Genomic DNA, 20,050 nt, shown 5'->3' with positions numbered 1-20,050 from the left:
ATGGCTGTTTTCACAGAAAATTTAACCTCCGTTTCTTTCGCAAGAAAATAAACGGTTTGTAACTTTTCTCCTGTATGATCAACAGGAATTGAATGCATGTGTACATCTATTATTTTGACATTTCAACTTCACGGTAAAATTTTGTCGATGCATTTCGTTTTAAAAATCCAGTAAACTTTTAGAAAACTCCATTTTAGGTCATCTACTTTTGGACCAAACATTATCACAACCCTTGGAACCAATGGAGAACCAGTCGTACAAAAAAACCCCCAAAACTCGCCAAAGTTGCCTTCTAGTAGGGTATCTCGAAACCCAAATTATTACCTTTCGGTCATATTTTTCTACATGTTTGTGGACGCAAACGATACATGGAATATTTTGGGGAATGATTCGCAGTAATGGTCTGATAAGATTAAGGAGTTCACACCCAAATTGTTGGTATCACTCTCTAGGTTAATTTAGGTTATTAAATTCGTTTTGTATTTTCTTGACAAACGGTAATAAACACACATTACTCCTGAACCGTGTTGTGTACATGTATTTTGTAGAAAAATTGTCCTTAAAAACTGTTATTTAAAAACTAAACTCTATCGGCGTTTGCGTTTTCACGATGCTATGTTTTCGCTCAGTTTCGGTACCCTAGGGAAAACAAAAAAACGATCCATATGGGAATTCAAAAGACCGGTGTGGCGGTTTCAACTTTCCGCCGTATTCAGTTTTCCGAATGACCAAATACGGTAACATTACGTCATGCGATGCCTGCGCACAGCAAGCATAAGCAGTAAATTTTTAGTGCTGTATTGAGTCATCCGCTGTCATGGCGGCGTCCACGAGTACAACGCGTGGATCGTATGAGAGAATTTGGTGTGGCACAAGCAGTGTGACCTGCTTACAGCTGTACGCATGAATACGTGTAAAGATGGGGCAAGAGAATGTGACTAAACAGAAAAGAATCGTAATAAACAATTTGGGGTCACTGAGAGAACTACAGTACTCGCCAGGGTACTCGCGGCTGTATTTTTGTCTGGCTACGTCACCCGGAAAACTGAACACGCCGGAAAGCTTAAACCGTTCCAACAGCGTGGTGAAATGTCCGGCTACGTCACCCGGAAAACTGAACACGGCGGAAGACTGAAACCGCCACACCGGGGTGCTCCACAAGAAAGTTGTGAGTACAAAGTCTTTGGGAAGCTGTTTAGTGCGGGGACGAATGACAGAACTACGGAATACCCCACCATGGTGCACTTTTGAGAATGGGTGTACAAGTATGCATGATGTTTTGGTAAAAGCATCACTATACAACATCTAAAACAATTCGAACTTGTACCGCATTTGTGCTGCACTTGTACTGCATTGACTTGTACTGCATTATGTCAAGTTCACATTCAAATGTGGAGCACTATATCATTGTAATCGCTTTTTTAAATGTTCTTCAATGAAGAAGTTTGTTTTATACATCGATACTTTGGTTTAAGGTTCGGTAATTACTGTGAGAACTCATCCTTTTGGATCGGCCTAATGAACTATAGGCTATATGCTGGGTTTTTAATAATCGCAATACCAAGAATGATCAAAACGTGTCTCAACATTCAACGACTGTAAAAAAATATTCCCCATCATGTACAAATCCATGCTCGTATTCTGGTTCAGTTTCTGTCATTTAATCATTGTAAATTTTGAGTTACAGTTTTGGAATAAATTTGCATAAATAACTGTAAATCCTTACATCAAATGAGTTTTTTGTGTTAGTATTGTTTGAAGCTTTGCATGGTGTGGAGAAAAAAAGAAGAAACTATAAATACATAGTAAACGTGCGGGTACAACCATGTGTAAATCTCTTAGGGTGAGTGTTGGCTCTGAAAAGAGCCGGTTTGGTCTCGACGTTTCGAGCAGTATACTCTGCTCGTCTTCAGGAGAATGTGTTTTTTGTGTTGGCTTGTAACCTTGCATGACCATTATTTGGTTGTTTTATAGATAAATGTCATTTTCAGGGTCGAGAGTAGAAGGAAATCTGTCACCATGAATGAGCCTTCATTCAAAAAAATTGTGAAAGTCGAGCCCAAAGCTTGAGGGTTGATGGACTGGTCCCCTGTTTTTATCCACAGAGGTAAAAACATATAGGCTTACTTGCTTTTCAGCACACCAGTGATTTCATTTGATACAATGAAGTCATTGGATAAACGTGCAGTGACGTAAGCTTTCTTTTTGTTATTGGTCTGAGCTGACGTTTGGCACTGTGTACCTTATCAAAGTAAAATGAATGTAGGTGAAAGGTGATTATGGACTAGGTTTGAGGCCACTCTCTGGCGTAATTCTTGAGCCTCGAAGTATGACGTCACATGTTCAGACCAAAGTGTTGATTATGTATAAGTATGTTCAGTGACGCCACCCCAACACTGTCAAGTAAAATGGCGAGAAATAAGTCCATGTGTGTCCATTTAAAGGCAATGCAAACCCTTATATTAAAGGGACATGTTGCCTTGGATCGCGAGTTGGTCCATGTAAAGCGTTTGAAAACCATATGATTGGAAAAATGTTTTAAAAGTAGAATATAATGATCCACACAAAATGCCTCGACATTGCACGGTTTTAATTCCTTATACGTCGTGAACTCAACACGGCATGCCATTTTGTGGAATACAATTTCACAAAATAGCCGACCGTGTTAGTTCGCAAAATAAAAAGAAAACCACTCAACTTCGAGGCATTTATATTGATTGATTGTTGTATGTAGTACCGCTCTCTAGTGGGATTTATTCAGTGTTTTGGAGGTATATAATCATGACAATCATACGTCTAAAGGTTTAAATGAATAACTAAATAAATAAATAAACGGCATAAGATTGGTCTGGAGATGAAAATATTTTATGTCCTTTTAACCTTCCGTACCGCGACCTACCACGGCCAAGTAAAAAAAAACGACATGTTGCTCGTCTGGACTTTAATATTTTTTTTTATAATAGGAGGTCCTTGTTATTTTCAAATGTTGTGTTTTTCCTTCAAGATGGCCACCATGTGTAAGATGGCCACCATGTCTAAGATGGCCACCATGTCTAAGATGGCCACCATGTCTAAGATGGCCGCCATAATAGACCCTGCAACCCGGGATTTTGGCCAACCTGTCTTGGAAAACTACGGAGAGCCATAAATGCAAATCTAAACAAATATCCACAGTTTGTATAGCAACAACAATATTGGCGTTCACATATATAGTTTTTTGTGGAGTGGATTTTCTTGACTCCCGATAATAGATTTCGTTTAAACAAGTTGATTTTATTTGTTTTTTTATTTACAAATAAATGAAAATCGTTGCGGCGTCCGAAATCGGAGCAGGCAGGGACGAGCGACATGTTATTTATTTTAGTCTGCCCTGATATGCAGCTTAGCTATTTTACAGAGTGACTCAAAACCATCAAGAAAATACCTTAAAATACCACAATCAAATGAAGAAAGAAATACCACACACACACACACACACACACACAAACACACAAATCTGTTTATATATTTAGCCAGTCTTTTGTTTACACGATTACCGAGTTTGCCGAGTTTGTGGATGCCGAGTTTTGCTAGGTGCCGAGTGTGCTGGTACCGAGTGTGGAAGGTGGCGAGTTTGTGCCGAGTTTGCAAGCTGCCGAAATCGCCTGTTTAAACACAGTCCTTGAGCTTTGAATCTGTTATCTACAGTCGGGGCAAAGAGTTGTACCATTTCTGCCTCCATTGTTGTATATATACAGATATATATATATAGACCAACTTATTATACCGGAGGCATAAATGAAAAAATGGCACCGTCCGTGTTTTCAACCACTGTAGTGCTTTGTTTTTGCTTCATTTTGGTACCACAAGACACAAATGCGGTATCCCCGACTTCAAACAAGTACAAGTTTCTCTACTTTCCCTTCGGTTCGACCGGCAGCCATTTCATGACTTTAAGCCAATCGGCAAACGTTTTGGCTCGACTGGGCCACCATGTTACCTTCTTATCCTCAAACGATGCACCTAAGTGGCAGCGGGCAGACGACGCGGATGTGTTCTCGCGCGTCGTCTTCAAAACACGCTACACCAAGACTGACGAAATGAACGCAGCACATGAATTATCCCGCACCACGCTGAGAGGTGAAAGCAGAAATGGTTTCTTTATATTCAACTCGATTTACAACTCCGTTGTCTACGGAAACCCTCCTATAGTCGATGTATTCTTAGGACAATGTGACGACTTACTCTCGGACGACCTCGCCATCGCGAAGCTGAGATCGGAGGAGTTTGACATGCTGGTCGGCGATTCCGGTCTAATTTGCAATCCTTTATTGGCTCAGAAACTGGACATACCTTTTGTCCTGTGCAGTAATTTACCAATAATACCAGCCGGATACAGACTGTAGTAAGTATAATATAATAATAATAATAATAATAACAGTTCTTATATAGTGCATTTCACTATAACTGTATCAATGCGCCTTACATTAGTGCCCTGTTTACAGGGCCAATAACATCCCTTTTAATGTTTCTCAGCTTCCTTGGGAGTATACAACCTGAGGACAGTTTATATCCCTCCAAAGGCTTTTTCATATCAACCTCAATCCAACCTAACCCAACCCTCAACCTCAACCAGGTACCATTTTTACCCCTGGGTGGAGAGAAGCAATTACAGTAGAGTGTCTTGTTCAAGGACACAAGTGTCACGACCGGGATTCGAACCAACACTCTGGTGACTTAGCACCAGAACTTGAATTCGATGCTCTTAACCACAATTTTGTTTAGTAATGTGCTACTTTAAGCAGTGCGACATTTATGTATGTTGGGCCTAAATGTAGTTAGCCTTTTCTCAAGGCCTTCGTAGACTTGATTCAAGTCCAAATCATTTGAGATTCATTTTACTCTCAGTCCCATCGCCTTGCATCAGAAACCGGGACAGGGACTTGACGACCCCGCAGTTTCCTGATATTTAAATTTATTCACTTTATACATGTGTAAACATTGCTGCGTGATACGTGTTGTCCAATCAAACGCTTTCAAAAAGAAGACTTGTCATTTGTTATTTGTGGGGGTTAAGGATTGAAATTCATTTTTGGATAACCAATAATTACAAAACCACCAAGTGTTCATTTGAATTCAAGGTAAATACGTTGTAACATACATTTTCGATCGGTATTGTTTGCAAGTTTTAAACTTCGAATATTTGGGAAGTGCAGTCCAACGACTTATAATACCCACACCCCCTTGCCTGCTGACGAGTTTATGAAACAACTTCCCGGGTCAATCCAATCCGAACTGGTCACCCCTCGGGACCGGAATCCGGATTAAGTCTGACCCGGATCAATTCTGATCCGAAAGTTGTTAGAGCGTCATGCATTTCAAAGAACTCAGTATACTTTTGTCGCTATCAAAGAAGGTATTTGTCCGGTGTTTATGGCAGTTTGTGGCTTCTGACTGACCACACTACCCTTAATACTCGAATACTTTTCACTTGAGAAGTGTTCAAGCGCTCTGAGTATTTTATTGGTAGCAGTGTAAGACTATGGGTGTCTCTGGTAAATCTTACGGCTAGTAACAAAAACAATTGTTACAGACATTGAATACATCAACTTAATTTAACCCCCCCCCCAAAGAAAAAAAAAATTGAGAAACCATGCATGTAGTACATTGAGTACATTGAAACGTTGAAACGTATCTTGTTCCTTGAAGTTACGGAGTCCCAGCAGATCCATCATACATCCCAGAGTATACCACAAGATACACCTCCAACGAAATGACCTTCTTTCAACGGGTCCATAATGTCTTAAGCTACGGCGTGCAGGACTTTCTTCTACGCCAATATCTGGAAATGTATTATCCACTGAAAGTCAAACACAACATCAAGCCTGAGATGAGTATGCTGGATTCTCAGCGCCAAGCTGAGATAATGTTCTTCAATGGGAATTATCCTCTGGAGACGGCCCGCCCACTTAACCCCAACACAATTTTCATCAACCCCGTTGTTGGGTTACCAAGTAACCAAGTGGTGGTAGGTTTTCAAGATCTGCAAAAATGGCCCTTTTCGAAACCACAGATTCGGATTTGGATTCGGCTTCAGGCTCCGTTCTTTCGTCTGAATCCCTGATGAGCGAGTACGCAAAGCAAGCGCAATGTTGTCGAAACAACCGCGGGGCTTTATAGCTAGCCTGCGCCGAAATTCGAGCTGAAGCCGTGGATTCGAAAGGGCCATAAGGCGGTGACGTCATGCCAAAATCTCTTTGTAAACAGTGTTTAGAGTTTTAACACATTTCTAAGCATAAAGTTTTGTACCTACTTTTCCCACATGTTCACCCAAACAAGGTTACTGGCTAAAGTACAAAGTCACATGTACAACCGGGAGGGGGGGGGAGGGGGGTATCCTGCTTGTTTTTTTTTTGCTGAACAGAATGTTGTTAGACATCATTCTCTGCTTTAAAAAAAAAGGAAAGAGATGGAAAAAGCGTATTTTCGGAACGGTATTAGGACACCCTGAACTTGAAGTTTGTTTCATTGTTTCACAAATTTCCTCTCAAAGGTTAACGAAGATGTGGCTGACTTTTTGGAAACGGCACCGGCTGGTTTTGTTATTTGCTCATTCGGAAGCTACGTCGCTGTAATGGAACGAGACACGTTACAGATGTTTGCTGATGGGTTTGCTCTGTTACCGTACCGGGTGCTGTGGCAGACTAACGGACACATGTCTAACATCAAACTAGCAGACAATGTCAAGATCGTTAAATGGGTGCCACTGGCGCAGATCATGAGTAAGTGGATTCTAATAAACTCCCGGATCGGAATTATCCCGGATTCTGTGTTCCAAAGTGGGTCAGACCATTTTCGAGTCAGGCTGAACCGGAATATGGTAAAACAAATTGAATCGTTGACACAATTAGGGTCCTTTTCAGATTCCGGTCAAAATGACCTTGATGGGTCAGGCCCGCTCACAGAACCCGGGTCAGGATCATTTGTGACCCGGATGTTTTAAACTCTGATTGTGTTCCTCTTTGACCTTATATGGGTCATTTTGATTCCGGTCATAATGACCCAGATGGGTCAGGCCCGCTCACATAACCCGGATCAGGATCATCTCTAACCCGGATCAGGATCATCTCTGACCCGGATGTTTTAAACTCTGATTGTGTTCCACTTTGACCCAATTCAGGGTCATTTGATTCCGGTCATAATGACCCAGATATTGGTCAGGCCTTACAGAAGTGTGAAGTCTCCATCTTAGTAGTTAGCATGTTTTACTCTGTATGCTGTTGATATTTTAGCACTTAGTGGCAGGACAAGAAAAGTAGATTTTCTGAAGGATGTTGTTATTTCTTGAAAACTCAAATCATAGTATAATATACCGGGCCTCAAGTTGCATCATTGAAACATTTGACATCGATTTGATAAGACTCTGGGGAAGTTGACATTATTTTACATTATTTTTGCGCAGCATGACAATTTACGTCAACTATTGCGATGTTGTTAAAATATAAGTGAATGGTTTGACTTGTCATTTTATGCAGACCACACGAACGCCAAAGCAATTGTGTCTCACGGTGGAATTAATAGCGTCGTGGAGGCAACGTTGGCGGCGCTTCCAGTTGTTGGGATACCTCTCATGGTTGATCAATTCTCGAACATAGACAAAGTGGTCGCATATGGTTTGGGCATCGCCCTGGAGTTCAACGAAGTGACACCACAAACATTGAGTTCAGCCATCACAACAGTTGTGGAGAAACCAAGGTAAATATTAGACTTGTGATGAGTCGATCGGCTTCACATGGGATGTATTATAAAGACGGCAAGTGGCTCATTGGTAGACTTGACATTAAGTCCTTTCAGGCCTGAATATTGAGTGCGAAATTACCTCTTTCTCAAAAACTATACAGAGGGAGCCGTCCCTCACTATGTTTTACACTTTTCAACAGCCTCTCTGTTGCTTGTTAAAAGTAACTTGTTATGCTAACAATGCTATTTTGAGTAATAACCAATAGTGTTCAGTGCCATAAAGTCTTTCTTTATATTCTTCATCTCTCAGATTTCGCGAGAGGGCACTACACGCATCCAGGATTTTGAGTGACCTGACGTCATTTGCGCCCCCAGCTGAGACGCAAGCTAATTGGATCTTACACGTGACCAAGTTTGGAGGCGACCATCTCCGTCCGCCAATCAATGATAGTTATTTCAGTAATCTACTTGACGTCTATTTGTTCCTTGTTTTGATTCTAGCTCTGATCTTAGGTTTCAATGTTTGTTTCTTGTATTTTTGTTGCGTCCGAAGATGTACGCGCAATCAAGGGAAAGATAAAAGAGAGTGAACTATATTTCTGTTTGGACTTGTTTTCCCATAATATCAATGTGTGCTACGCACTGCCCCTTTACACTCGGTGTTTTCCCGAGACCCATCGGAAACAATTTCACACGCCTTGTGTTTATCGTTATACAAAGGTAAAAACAACCGATTCAATTATTACATAATACTAACACAATTAAGTTAGTTACATTTAATGACTTCAAGACACTGGCCACTATTGGTAATTGTCGAAGGCCAGTCTTCTCATTTGGTGTATCATAATGCATAAAATAACAAACTGGTGAAAGTTTGAGCTGGATTGGTCGTTCCGTTGGTGTTGCAAGATAACTAAAGAAATACACCCTTGTCACACGAAGTTGTGTGCTTTCAGATGCTTGATTTCGAGGCATCGAATTCTAAATCTGAGGTCTCGAAATCAAATTCTTGGAAAATTATGTTTTTTCCCGAAAGCTACGTCACTTCAGAGGGAGCTGTTTCTCACAATGTTTTATACTACCAACCTCTCCCCATTACTACTGGTTACCAAGTAAGGTTTCATGCTAACAATTATTTTGAGTAATTACCAATAGTGTCCACTGGCTTTAACAGCAGAACTATGGCGTTACCCTAATGGCAAGAACAATGAAACCACTATTAATAGTGGAAGCACAGAGGTCTACTGACACTGCTACAATATCAAAGGACAGTCTCAACGATTAATATTTCTATTTCAAAGGCAGTGGACACTGTTGGTAATATTACTCAAAATAATTTTCATCACAAAACCTTACTTGGTCAGTAATGGGGAGAGGTTGATATAGTATAAAACATTGTGAGACACTGCTCCCTCTGAAGTGACGTATTCGAGAAAGAAGTAATTTTCAGCGCATTTGATTTCGAGACCTAAGATTTAGAATTTGAGGTCTCGAAATCAAGCATCTGAAAGCACACAACTCCGTGTGACAAGGGTGTTTTTTTCTTTGATTATTATCTCGCAACTTCGATGACCGATTGAGCTCAAATTTTCACAGATTTATTATTGTATGCATATGTTAAGATACAGCAAGTGAGGAGACTGGTCTTTGACAATTACCAACAGTGTCCGCTGTCTTTATAGTGCATGGTTTTCGTCGGGTGATTACAACGTTTTCAATCACACGATGATTTCGCGCACGTCATTGGTCAAAGCTTTCTGGACCTCTGACAACATGTAGCAATGGCGGACAAGGGACCTTGGACACTAAAGAAATTGATGGGATGTTATGAGGTACATCTTTTTAATTTGTATAACCAACTTGCTATAATTTAGCAAGGGACCCTCGCTAACTTGCTTCCGTGTGAAAGGGCGTAATATATAGTCAGCATTTATTTTTCAAGAAAAGTGCATTCGAGTTCGTACGATAAGTCAAGGCTTTTTTAAGCCAAACAAACATCCAGTTATAAACAGGAGTTTATAAAAAACATCATCCAATTGGAAAAACAAGTTTTAGCAAACGTGTTTGCTGATTTTTATCTGTTTAACCTCCGAAGTCAAACAGTATTTGGTATTACCGACCTTTTCTGTCTTTGCTCCATGTTTGGTAGACCTTTCCTTCCTTTATGGGCAAAAATGTTCTGCTGATTTTTATCTGTTTAACCTTTGAAGTCAAACAGTGTTGGTCATTACCATGCAGTGACCTTTATCTGTCTTTCCTCCAGGTTTGTTAGACCTTTCCTGCCTTTATGGACAAGCCGCTCTCAGATGCAATTGTATCTGCCATGCAATGCTGTCCGCTCCGGATACTTTTGCATATGCAATCGTGTCCGGGGCTATGCAAAAACCGTCCGGCGGACATGTACATGACTTTACATGTATGAGCACACGTAAGCGAGCGTGCATGCACTGAAAATCTACGTATACGCAGCATGACTATTCACGTATTTATGATTGCAGCGAATACCCAACGGCCGAACATTTCCCGTGACGAACGTGCTCCGTCTACCGAGGGCGTTTAATTGACTGCAAGGACGGTTTTGCACGGGGCGGAAACAACTGCACATGCAAATTTGTCCGGGCGGACACAATTGCATTATACAGCAACGTCCGGGCGGACACGATTGCATATGCAAAACCGTCCACATCCTTTGAGGCCACATCCTTTTTAATTTGTTATTTTAATTTCTGTTTTTAAAGGAAAAATCTTCTGTGTATTTCTCATTAAACTCATTAATCTTTTAATAACTTGTAACTACATAAAGCAAGCTGTGACTTTTAAACTAAATAAGTGGGAATTTTGAATAAAAATGCTCGGTGGCCACCTTTGGTAGAAATGAAAAATAAAACATTAAAAGACCCTCATCCTCCTCTTTTTGAACGATCAACTGGTATATATTTTTTACTCAATACAGAGTTTTGTTTCGTCACCGCAAAACTTACAATAAGAACTTAGATCTTGAAAACCTACCACTTGGTTACTTGGTAACCCAACAACGGGGTTGGTGAAAATTATGTTGGGGTTAAGTGGGCGGGCCGTCTCCAGAGGATAATTCCCATTGACGAACATTATCTCAGCTTGGCGCTGAGAATCCAGCATACTCATCTCAGGCTTGATGTTGTGTTTGACTTTCAGTGGATAATACATTTCCAGATATTGGCGTAGAAGAAAGTCCATCATGCCGTAGCTTAAGACATTATGGACCCGTTGAAAGAAGGTCATTTTGTCGGTGTATCTTGTGGTATACTCTGGGATGTATGATGGATCTGCTGGGACTCCGTAACTTAGAGAAGGAAAAATTAATAGGTGTCATAGAGGTAGGGTCAGCCTATACTATACATGTATTGGTTTCTCCTTTTTATTTTATTATTTTGATTTTTAAAGGGGTGTAAATTAAGTTTATGTATTCAATGTTTGTAGTAATTGTTTGTGTTATTAATTAGCCGTAAGATTAACCACAGATACCCGCTAGTCTTACACTGCTACCAATACAGTACTCGAAGCACTTGAGCAATGCAAATTATTTAAAGGCAGTGGACACTATTGGTAATTGTCAAAGACCAGTCTTCTCACTGGGTGTATCTCAACATATGCATAAAATAACAAACCTGTGAAAATTTGAGCTCGATCGGTCGTCGGAGTTGCGAGATAACTATGAAAGAAAAAAATACCCTTGTCACACGAAGTTGTGTGCTTTCAGATGCTTGATTTCGAGACCTCAAGTTCTAAACTTGAGGTCTTGAAATCAAACTCGTTGAAAATTACTTCTTTCTCCAAAACTAGGTCACTTCAGAGGGTGCCGTTTCTCACAATATTTTATACCATCAACCTCTCCCCATTACTTGTTACCAAGTAAGGTTTTATGCTAATAATTATTTTGAGTAGTTACCAATAGTGTCCATTGCCTTTAACCACAGATACCCGCTAGTCTTACACTGCTACCAGTAAAGTGCTCGAAGCACTTGAGCAATGCAAATTATTTAAGTTTTTGATATTGTTGAAATATGAAGTCGAGTCATGTAAAGGGTAGTTTGGTATGCATGCACCATCCATAAACTGCCAGAAGCACCGGACCAATACCTTCTCTAATAGCTATAAAATTATACTGAGTTCTTTGAAATGCATGACACTCGAACAACTTTCGGTTTAGAATTGATCTTGGTTCGACTTAATCCGGATTCCGGAACCCATGGGCCTGACCTGTTTCCAGATCAGGTCGACCCCAAAAAGCTGTTAAAAATTAGATTAACTGGTGTCATTTTTGGTTTTGCTCCTGGTGGTTTTTTTTGGTTAAAATTTGTTACCCTTCTTGTGGTTTTTAAACGGGCTTTTCTATATTTTGTGCAGTTTTTAAAATATCGTTTATTTTAGTGGAAAGCGCCTTGGGGCCTGGCATAAAAACGGCGCTTTATAAATTCTCTTTTATTATATTATTATTATTATCATTATAAAGACCTTATGCACATGACGTCATTTCAGTAGGGCGCCCTCACCTAGAGGTCAAAAGGAGGTTGTTCATTGGCCAATCCTGTGCGCCGCGCGTACAAATCTGTGCGTTTCGATTGTTTCGTCACCGTTTTTCTACTAAGATGGCCGCTGGATGACGTCAATGCATAAGGTCTATTGTCCTTTAAAAACTCGCCTGCCCCAGGCAACTTGTCCCTTTACGTTTGGTGCGCTCCTTGGTACGGCGTCTCGCATGCTGACCGCTCCAAACATCTTCTTAATAGACAGTGGTTACTACTGTAACATTAGTCTTTTGTCAAGGCGTTCGTGGCTTTTGGAGAGCCGCGATCTAAAGCGACTGGAACGAGAGACCACGCACGCAAGTGACACAGCTCCGCTACTCGATCGCCACCTCGACTCGTGGGCGTGGTCTTCTGTTCCAGTCGCTCCACTGTTCATCACACGCCACGAAGGCCTCATATTTGATTCAAGTCCCGTTCTCGATCGTGCGAGGGGTCCCTATATAATTATGTACCTATTATGTGGTCTCCAGAACCTATCCCTAAAATGATTTGGACTTGAATAAAGTCTACGAAGGCCTTGAGAAAAGGCTAACTACATTTAGGCCTATCATACATAAATGTCAAACTGCTACCAGTAGCGTATTTTTTATAAAAATTATACCTACTACAGTCTATTTTCGGCTGGTATTGATGGTAGACTACTGCACAGGACAAAAGGTATGTTAAGTTTCTGAGCCAATATTGAGTTGCAAAGGTTACTGGAATCGCCGACCAGCATGTCAAACTCCTCCGATCTCAGCTTCGCAATGACGAGGTCGTCCGAGAGTAAGTCGTCACATTGTCCTAAAAATACATCGACTATAGAAGGGTTTCCGTAGACAACGGAGTCGTAAATCGTGTTGAATATAAAAAAACCATTCCTGCTTTCACCTCTCAGCGTGGTGCGGGATAACTCCTGTGCTGCGTTATTTACGTCATTCTGAGTGTAGCGTGATTTGAAGACGACGTGCGAGAACAAATCCGCGTCGTCTGCCTGCTGCCACTTAGGTGCATCGTTTGAGGATAAGAAGGTAACATGGTGGCCCAGTCGAGCCAAAACTTTTGCCGATTGGCTTATGGTCATGAAGTGGCTGCCGGTCGAAACGACGGGAAAGTAAAGAAACTTGTACTTGTCTGGGGTCGGGGATACCGCATTTGTGTCTTGTGGTACCAAAATGAAGCAAAAACAAAGCACTACAGTGGTTGAAAACACGGACGGTGCCATTTTTTCATTTATGCCTCCGGTATAATAAGTTGGTCTATATATATATATTTATATGTACAACCATGAAGGCAGAAATAGACTACTTCCATGGTATGACTCTTTGACCCGACTGTAGATAACAGATCCAAAGCTCATGGATTGTGTTTAAACAACACATAATTATGGCTAAATATAATACAGGTGTGTATGTGTGTCTGGTATTTCTTCGTTGGATTGTGGTTATATTTGAAGTTTTCTTTTAAAGGCAGTGGACACTGTTGGTAATTACTCAAAATAATTATGAACATAAAACCTTACTTGGTCACGAGTAATAGGGGGAGGTTGATGGTATAAAACATCGTGAGAAACGGCTCCCTCTGAAGTGCCATAGTTTTCGAGAAAGAAGTAATTTTCCACGAATTTGATTTCGAGACCTCAGATTTAGAACTTGAGGTTTCGAAATGAACCATCTAAACGCACACAACTTCGTGTGACAAGGGTGTTTTTTTTTCTTTCATTATTATCTCGCAAGTTCGATGACCGATTGAGCTCAAATTTGTACAGGTTTGTTATTTTATGCATACGTTAAGATACACCAACTGTGAAGGCTAGTCTTTGACAATTACCAATAGTGTACACTGCCTTTAATTGATAGTTTTGAGTCGCTCTGTAAATAATTAAGCTGCGTATTATGGGCAAGTTTAATTAACATGTTGCTCGTCCCCGCCAGCTCCGATTGGACGCCGCAACGATTTCTCTTCTTTTAAAGGAACATTACATGAGTTAGTTTTGCTAGCCATAAAGTTGCTGGCAGTGTAAGCACTTCATGTAAACAACCATATATACATAAGCTGACAAACCTGTAGAAGTTCGAGATCGATCGGCCATCTGGGTCACGAGAGAATAGTGAAAAAATGAATAGTAAACTGAATAATAAATTACTCAATGAGTAATAAACTCCAAACGCGAAATTTGGTAATTTATTTCTCATAAAATGTGAAATTTCAGACAGAAATATTTCAAGGGATGTTTTCTACTATCATCATCATTATAGACCGTGTAAGTTTTATGCAAATCTGTAATCTTCCTGATTTTTGTTTCTTACCAATTCTGTAACGTTTCTTTAATTAAAATTAAATAAGTACAACCATATACTATTATCGAGTGAGCCCAGAAAATCTACTCTATTACAAAGAAAACAATTATATAAAACGCCAATAAAGTGTTTTAAGGAACACGTTGCCTTGGACGGGTCGAGTTGGTCTTTGAAAAGCGTTTGTAACCGTTTGTTATAAAATGCATTGGTTAGAAAAATGTATTAAAGTAGAATACAGTGATCTACACAATATGCCCCCAAAATGTCTGGTTTTCCATTAACCTCGTCGACTAACACGGTCGACCATTAATTTATTCGAGTAAAAATTTTGACTTCCATTGACGGCCGACCGTGTTCCGTGTAAAAGGAAAAGAACGCAATTTCGAGGCAAGTTTGTGTGAATCATTATATTCTACTTTTAAAACACCTTTATAACCATGCATTTTATAACAAACGGTTACAGACGCTTTTAGACCAACTCGTTCGATCCAAGGCAACGTGTTCCTCTAAAGTATTACTACAAACTGTGACTATCTGGTTGTGAGTGGCATTTATGACTCTCCATAGTTTTTTTAAACTCGGATGGCAAAATCCCGGGTTGTGTCTTTGCACTGGCAAGGTCTTCTTATAGCGACCATCTTAAACATGCGGGGGCCATCTTGAAAACAATAACACAAAATTGAAAATACTAAATGTCAAGGACCTCTATCATAAATTTGTTTTTAAGTCCAGACGAGCAACATGTTTTTTATTTTACTTGGCCGTGGTAGGTTGCGGTATGAAAGGTTAAAAGGACATCAAATATCTCAACAAATCATGAAGTTATGTTCGTTTCCAGACCAATCTTATGCCATTTATGTATTTAATTGTTCATTTTAAACCTTTAGACGTATACACAATGATTACAAGTTGGGCTGTCAGGGTTTAAAGGAACGTTACAGAATGGGTAAGAAACAAAAATCGTGAAGATCACAGATTTACATAAAACTTACACGGTTTAGTGATGATGATAGTAGAAAACATCCCTTGAAATATTTCCGTCTGAAACTTCATATTTGATGAGAAACAAATTACCAAATTTCGCGTTTGGAGTTTATTACTCATTGAGTAATTTATTATTCAGTTTACTGTTCATTTTTTCACTATTCTCTCGTGACCCAGATGGCCGATCGATCTCGAACTTCTACAGGTTTGTCAGTTTATATAATGGTGGATTACATAAAGTGCTTACACAGCCAGCAACATTTTTGCAAGCAAAACCAATTCTGTAATGTTCCTTTAACAAAAGTATCACAACTTTTATCTTTAGAACAGTAAAACTAGACCCCTGTCAAAGATAAAAGAGTCTGTGAAATGTTTGGTAATGACTCTGAAAATGTATGCCAACAAAAACTATAGGCTACACGGTAGAGGAAGTGAAGCAGCTTTGGGTATTATAATGCATTTGGAGAAACATTTCACTTCAAAGTACTGCGGTTATGGAGAAAGATGTAAATTTTTATCACCCAAAATTAGGATGTTATAAGAAGAGTTTAAAGGCAGCGGACACTATTGGTAATTACTAAAAATAATTATTAGCATAAAAACCTTTCTTGGTAACGAGTAATGGGGAGCTGTTGATAGTATAAAACATTGTGAGAAACGGCTCCGTCTGAAGTAACGCTGTTTTCGAGAAAGAAGTAATTTTCAACAAACTTGATTTTGAGACCTCATAACTAGAATTTAAGTCTCGAAATCAACCATCTAAACGCACACAACTTCGTTAGCTCGGACCAATTTTTTATAACACAGATACAGCAAGCTTACGTCACTGCACGTTTATCCAATGACTTCGTAGTATACAATGAAATCACTGGTGCTGAAAAGCTACGCCTATCTGTCTTTATATCCTTGAGGATAACGAAAGAGGACCAGCCGTCGATTTCACCAAACTTAATAATGATTGATTGAAGGACTTTGGGACGATTTAAGTTCTGTGTCTATAGACGTTATGCCACATTGAACCCATCCTAAGTTAGGGCGAGTTACTCGTCCTAACTTGAGATAGGATGAATCCTATAGAGATTCGTGAAATCGGCTGCAGTCCATAAACACTCAAGCTTTGGTCTCGACTTTCACAAAATAATTTTTGAATGAAGGCTCATTGCATGGTGACAGATTTCCTTCTACTCTCGACCCTGGATATGAGCTTTCAGCACTGCCTTGTGCTAGCGCCCTCTAGTGTGATTTAGTAAGTTGTTAAACATCCAACCAAAACCAGTCAAGTTAATAAACCACGAGACTGGGTCCCCTAGAAAGGTACTTGTTAAACAGACCCAAAGGTTTCATTGGGTACAGTGATTTCATTGGATAAACGTGCAGTGGCGTAAGCTTTCCATATCTGTGTTTTTGATTGGTCCGAGGTGATGTTTGTCAGCTGCACTTTCGGTCGTCTGAATGCAGTAGCGTGAATAATGTTTGCAGTGCATGTACATGTACAGTAACTGCTTGTATTTTACCATGGAGTATAGCTCCATGGTTTTACGGATCAAAACACTCATTCGAGAAAATTTGTTGCGGACACAACAACTTGTAATTCAGAGGGGATTTTCTGGTTATACGTAAATTCAATCAAACAGTAAATGTAGCCTATCATTACAAAGGTCTGTACATATAAAGTGTAAGTATTTTGTACCCCCGATACACCGTTGTGCCAAGAACTCGCTATTTAACTTGTATGTCCCCAAAATGTGGAATAAGATTCCTACACAAATCAGAAACGCCAGCCGTCAATTTCACCAAGCTATCACTAATAGGAGTAAAGACGAGCTCAGTTAAAGTACAGTTCCAAAGTAAAACAAATCATAAGTTAGGACAGGTTACTTGTCCTAATTCGAGATAGGATTAATCCCAGCGTTTCGTGAAATCGGCTGCAGCTCATTCACCTCATTCAAGACACTCCTTAAAAGCTCACCTGTTCCAGCAGCCCGGGCTTACTAACCGTTCAACTCTGCCGCAGCGTCTTAAAGAAATATTTTGATTTTGGCGCTCTACATGACCGTAGATTTATTGAATGATGGAAGAAAATGCTTGTCCTGATAAAACTATTGGTGGCGCCCTGTATTGTGAGTCGAAATTACGGGTACATTGTGTTGATAACGTAATGGTAAAGGGATTCGCTCTCTGTTGATGAAACCAAACACACATACAATGGAGTGATACATATTTGAACCACTTTGGCTTAAAGGCACTGGACACTAATGGTAATTACTCAAAATAAATGTTTGCATAAATTAAATCATATATACAAAAAAAAAAAATTGGTAACGAACAATGGAGAGATGATGACAGTTAAAAACATTGTGAGTTTAGCTTTTGAAATAAGAGGTAATTTCGCACTAAAACACTTAATAGACTTCAGGCCTGAAGCCCTTTTAAGACATCTGAAAGCACAAACATTTTTGTGCAACAAGAGTGTTTTTCCTTTCATTATTCTTGAGCAACTTCAATGACCAATTGAGTTAAACTTTTCACAGATTTGTGATTGTATACATGTTGGGACACACACATCAAGTGAGAATAATGGTCTTTGATAATTACCAAGTGAGAATAATGGTCTTTGATAATTACCATGTGAGAATAATGGTCTTTGATAATTACCAAGTGAGAATAATGGTCTTTGGTAATTACCAAGTGAGAATAATGGTCTTTGATAATTACCAAGTGAGAATAATGGTCTTTGATAATTACCAAACTCAAGTCTACACCTACTGTCGGTTCAGGATGATCTCAAGATTGTTTACCCGTGGTCTGTATTCCTAGTTGAAACAGTGGACTTTTGTGAACAAAAAAGCACATTACTAAAATAGGTCTACCTAAATTTCCCTTCATTAAAAATAATAACCTTTTTCTGGAAAGTAGGTCTGGGAGCATGAGTAGAGTTTAATTATAGTCGGGAGATGTGTGCCGCATTTGACTCATGCTGAGTGCTTAAAGCTTGAATGATCCGCAATATGAAATTGAGATTGCGGTGCCCAGTGTCATGTTAGGACGTCATTATATACAATGAAGCTGCTGTCACATGGTCACTTAGGTTGTGCAGTGAAAGAGAGAGTATTGGTTGGATCACAGAGACTTATGTGAAAAAGAACATGGATCGTGGATTCGTAATGAAGATTCAAAATGAGGTCACTATAAAAATGCGCTTTATAGAGGCTTTTCGCATTAGGCGCTTTACAAATGTCTTATTAATATGAAGAGAACATCAATATACAAGCAGTATACAAAGATACACAAATATATCGACACGTTCAGGTTTTGTTTCAGTAAAATTGAGGTGTTCGTGAGTGATGACATCAAAGATTTCTGCTGAAGACGAGCAGAGGATACTGTTTCGAAACGTCGAGACCAAATGGGCTCTTTTCAAAGCCAATACTCACACAAAAGAGATTTAAAACATGTTTTACACGCGCGTTTACTATTGATTACTCTTTAATTTTGATTGGGTGAATTGGTGACGACATTTAATAACCTTATCACGTGAATGTTTGGTTCAGGGGTTAGATTTGTTCCCAATGTTACTTCAACTTCAGGTTTAAACTTGAAGTCAAGGTCAAATTGGGTCACACTCAATCTGTTAGGTTTTTGATGATATTTACGGCGATAAACTGTTTAGTGACTGCACATAGAGTGAAGACGTAAAGGCACCATCTCAAAGTAATTGTAAGCATAAAAACTTAGTTGGTAACATCGTGAGAAACAGCTCCATCTGAAGTAGTAGAGTTTTTGAGTAACAAGTACTTTCTCAATTAAGTATTTGTATTGAATAAGAAACCTCAGCTGAAAGCACTCAACTTGTGCGGCAAGGGTGTTTTTTCGTCCATTATTCTCTTGCAACTTCGATGACCAATGGAAGTAACAGGTTTGATGCTATAATTGTTGAGAAGTGAGAAGACTAGTCTTTGGCAGTTGCGGACTTTATAAACCTTTTTACCGGGAGCTAAACTTTGCTGAGAGGGCACGAGTGATTTGGTCCACTTTTGTATTCTTGTCACCAGTTAGTTTCTCTTGTATTGTATGTTTCTTGTTGTATTTGTATCAGTTTGATGACAGACGAATACAAAAATAGTACTGTACAGTGTCCTTACTGTCTGCAGATGGTCCCCGGTTTGACCTTTGGGGGGACAGGTACGGCTACATCCTTCATCTGGCCGATCAGCAAACAGGCTTCATTCACTAACGGCCCCAGCAAGCCATGCAATCCCCGGCCGTTGTAAATACGCCCCGCGCCCCGGGCTCGGAACGGCCCGGTGTGAATACGCAGCGTGTTGCGATGTTGAGGCATGCCGTCGGTTGTGAGGTGTAGACGGCGGGAGATACGTCAGCTGCCGCGATGATTACATCATGGCCACTGCGACATCTCGACGGTTATTATTAGACCATCGACGTGCAATACAGACTTCACTTGTTAACTGTTTTGTTTTTAAGGCAAAAAAGCCGTAATAC

General features: G+C 39.8%; 2 protein-coding genes across 2 annotated transcripts; one reads left to right on the top strand and one right to left on the bottom strand.

The window, feature by feature from the left end:
• Positions 1 to 3,785: 3,785 nt before the first annotated feature.
• Positions 3,786 to 8,309, top strand: LOC117298734 (UDP-glucuronosyltransferase 3A2-like). Its single transcript, XM_033782052.1, has 5 exons — positions 3,786 to 4,384; positions 5,689 to 6,007; positions 6,533 to 6,761; positions 7,515 to 7,734; positions 8,030 to 8,309. The coding sequence occupies exons 1-5, from the start codon at positions 3,786 to 3,788 to the stop codon at positions 8,307 to 8,309; spliced, it is 1,647 nt and encodes a 548-aa protein (XP_033637943.1).
• Positions 8,310 to 8,960: 651 nt separating this feature from the next.
• Positions 8,961 to 19,889, bottom strand: LOC117298732 (2-hydroxyacylsphingosine 1-beta-galactosyltransferase-like). The gene is made up of 4 exons (XM_033782050.1): positions 19,693 to 19,889; positions 12,893 to 13,357; positions 10,729 to 11,041; positions 8,961 to 8,972 (listed from the first exon to the last, which is right to left on the bottom strand). The coding sequence occupies exons 1-4, from the start codon at positions 19,887 to 19,889 to the stop codon at positions 8,961 to 8,963; spliced, it is 987 nt and encodes a 328-aa protein (XP_033637941.1).
• Between the last annotated feature and the right edge of the window lie 161 nt (positions 19,890 to 20,050).

The sequence above is a fragment of the Asterias rubens genome, chromosome 13 (assembly GCF_902459465.1).
Source record: "Asterias rubens chromosome 13, eAstRub1.3, whole genome shotgun sequence".
Classification (NCBI taxonomy): domain Eukaryota; kingdom Metazoa; phylum Echinodermata; class Asteroidea; order Forcipulatida; family Asteriidae; genus Asterias; species Asterias rubens.
This window is presented reverse-complemented; position numbering and strand designations above follow the sequence as displayed.

What these genes read in the sequence shown, in the direction of transcription:
- LOC117298734 (XM_033782052.1), top strand. Translation starts at nt 3,786, where the DNA reads ATGGCACCGTCCGTGTTTTCAACCACTGTAGTGCTTTGTTTTTGCTTC. An exon ending in CCAGCCGGATACAGACTGTA is followed by an intron (nt 4,385 to 5,688) that starts GTAAGTATAATA and finishes TGTTCCTTGAAG; the next exon opens with TTACGGAGTCCCAGCAGATC. An exon ending in ACAGTTGTGGAGAAACCAAG is followed by an intron (nt 7,735 to 8,029) that starts GTAAATATTAGA and finishes TTCATCTCTCAG; the next exon opens with ATTTCGCGAGAGGGCACTAC.
- LOC117298732 (XM_033782050.1), bottom strand. Translation starts at nt 19,889, where the DNA reads ATGCCTCAACATCGCAACACGCTGCGTATTCACACCGGGCCGTTCCGA. An exon ending in CCGGGGACCATCTGCAGACA is followed by an intron (nt 13,358 to 19,692) that starts GTAAGGACACTG and finishes TTCGACCGGCAG; the next exon opens with CCACTTCATGACCATAAGCC. An exon ending in CCAGCCGAAAATAGACTGTA is followed by an intron (nt 11,042 to 12,892) that starts GTAGGTATAATT and finishes TCCTTCTCTAAG; the next exon opens with TTACGGAGTCCCAGCAGATC.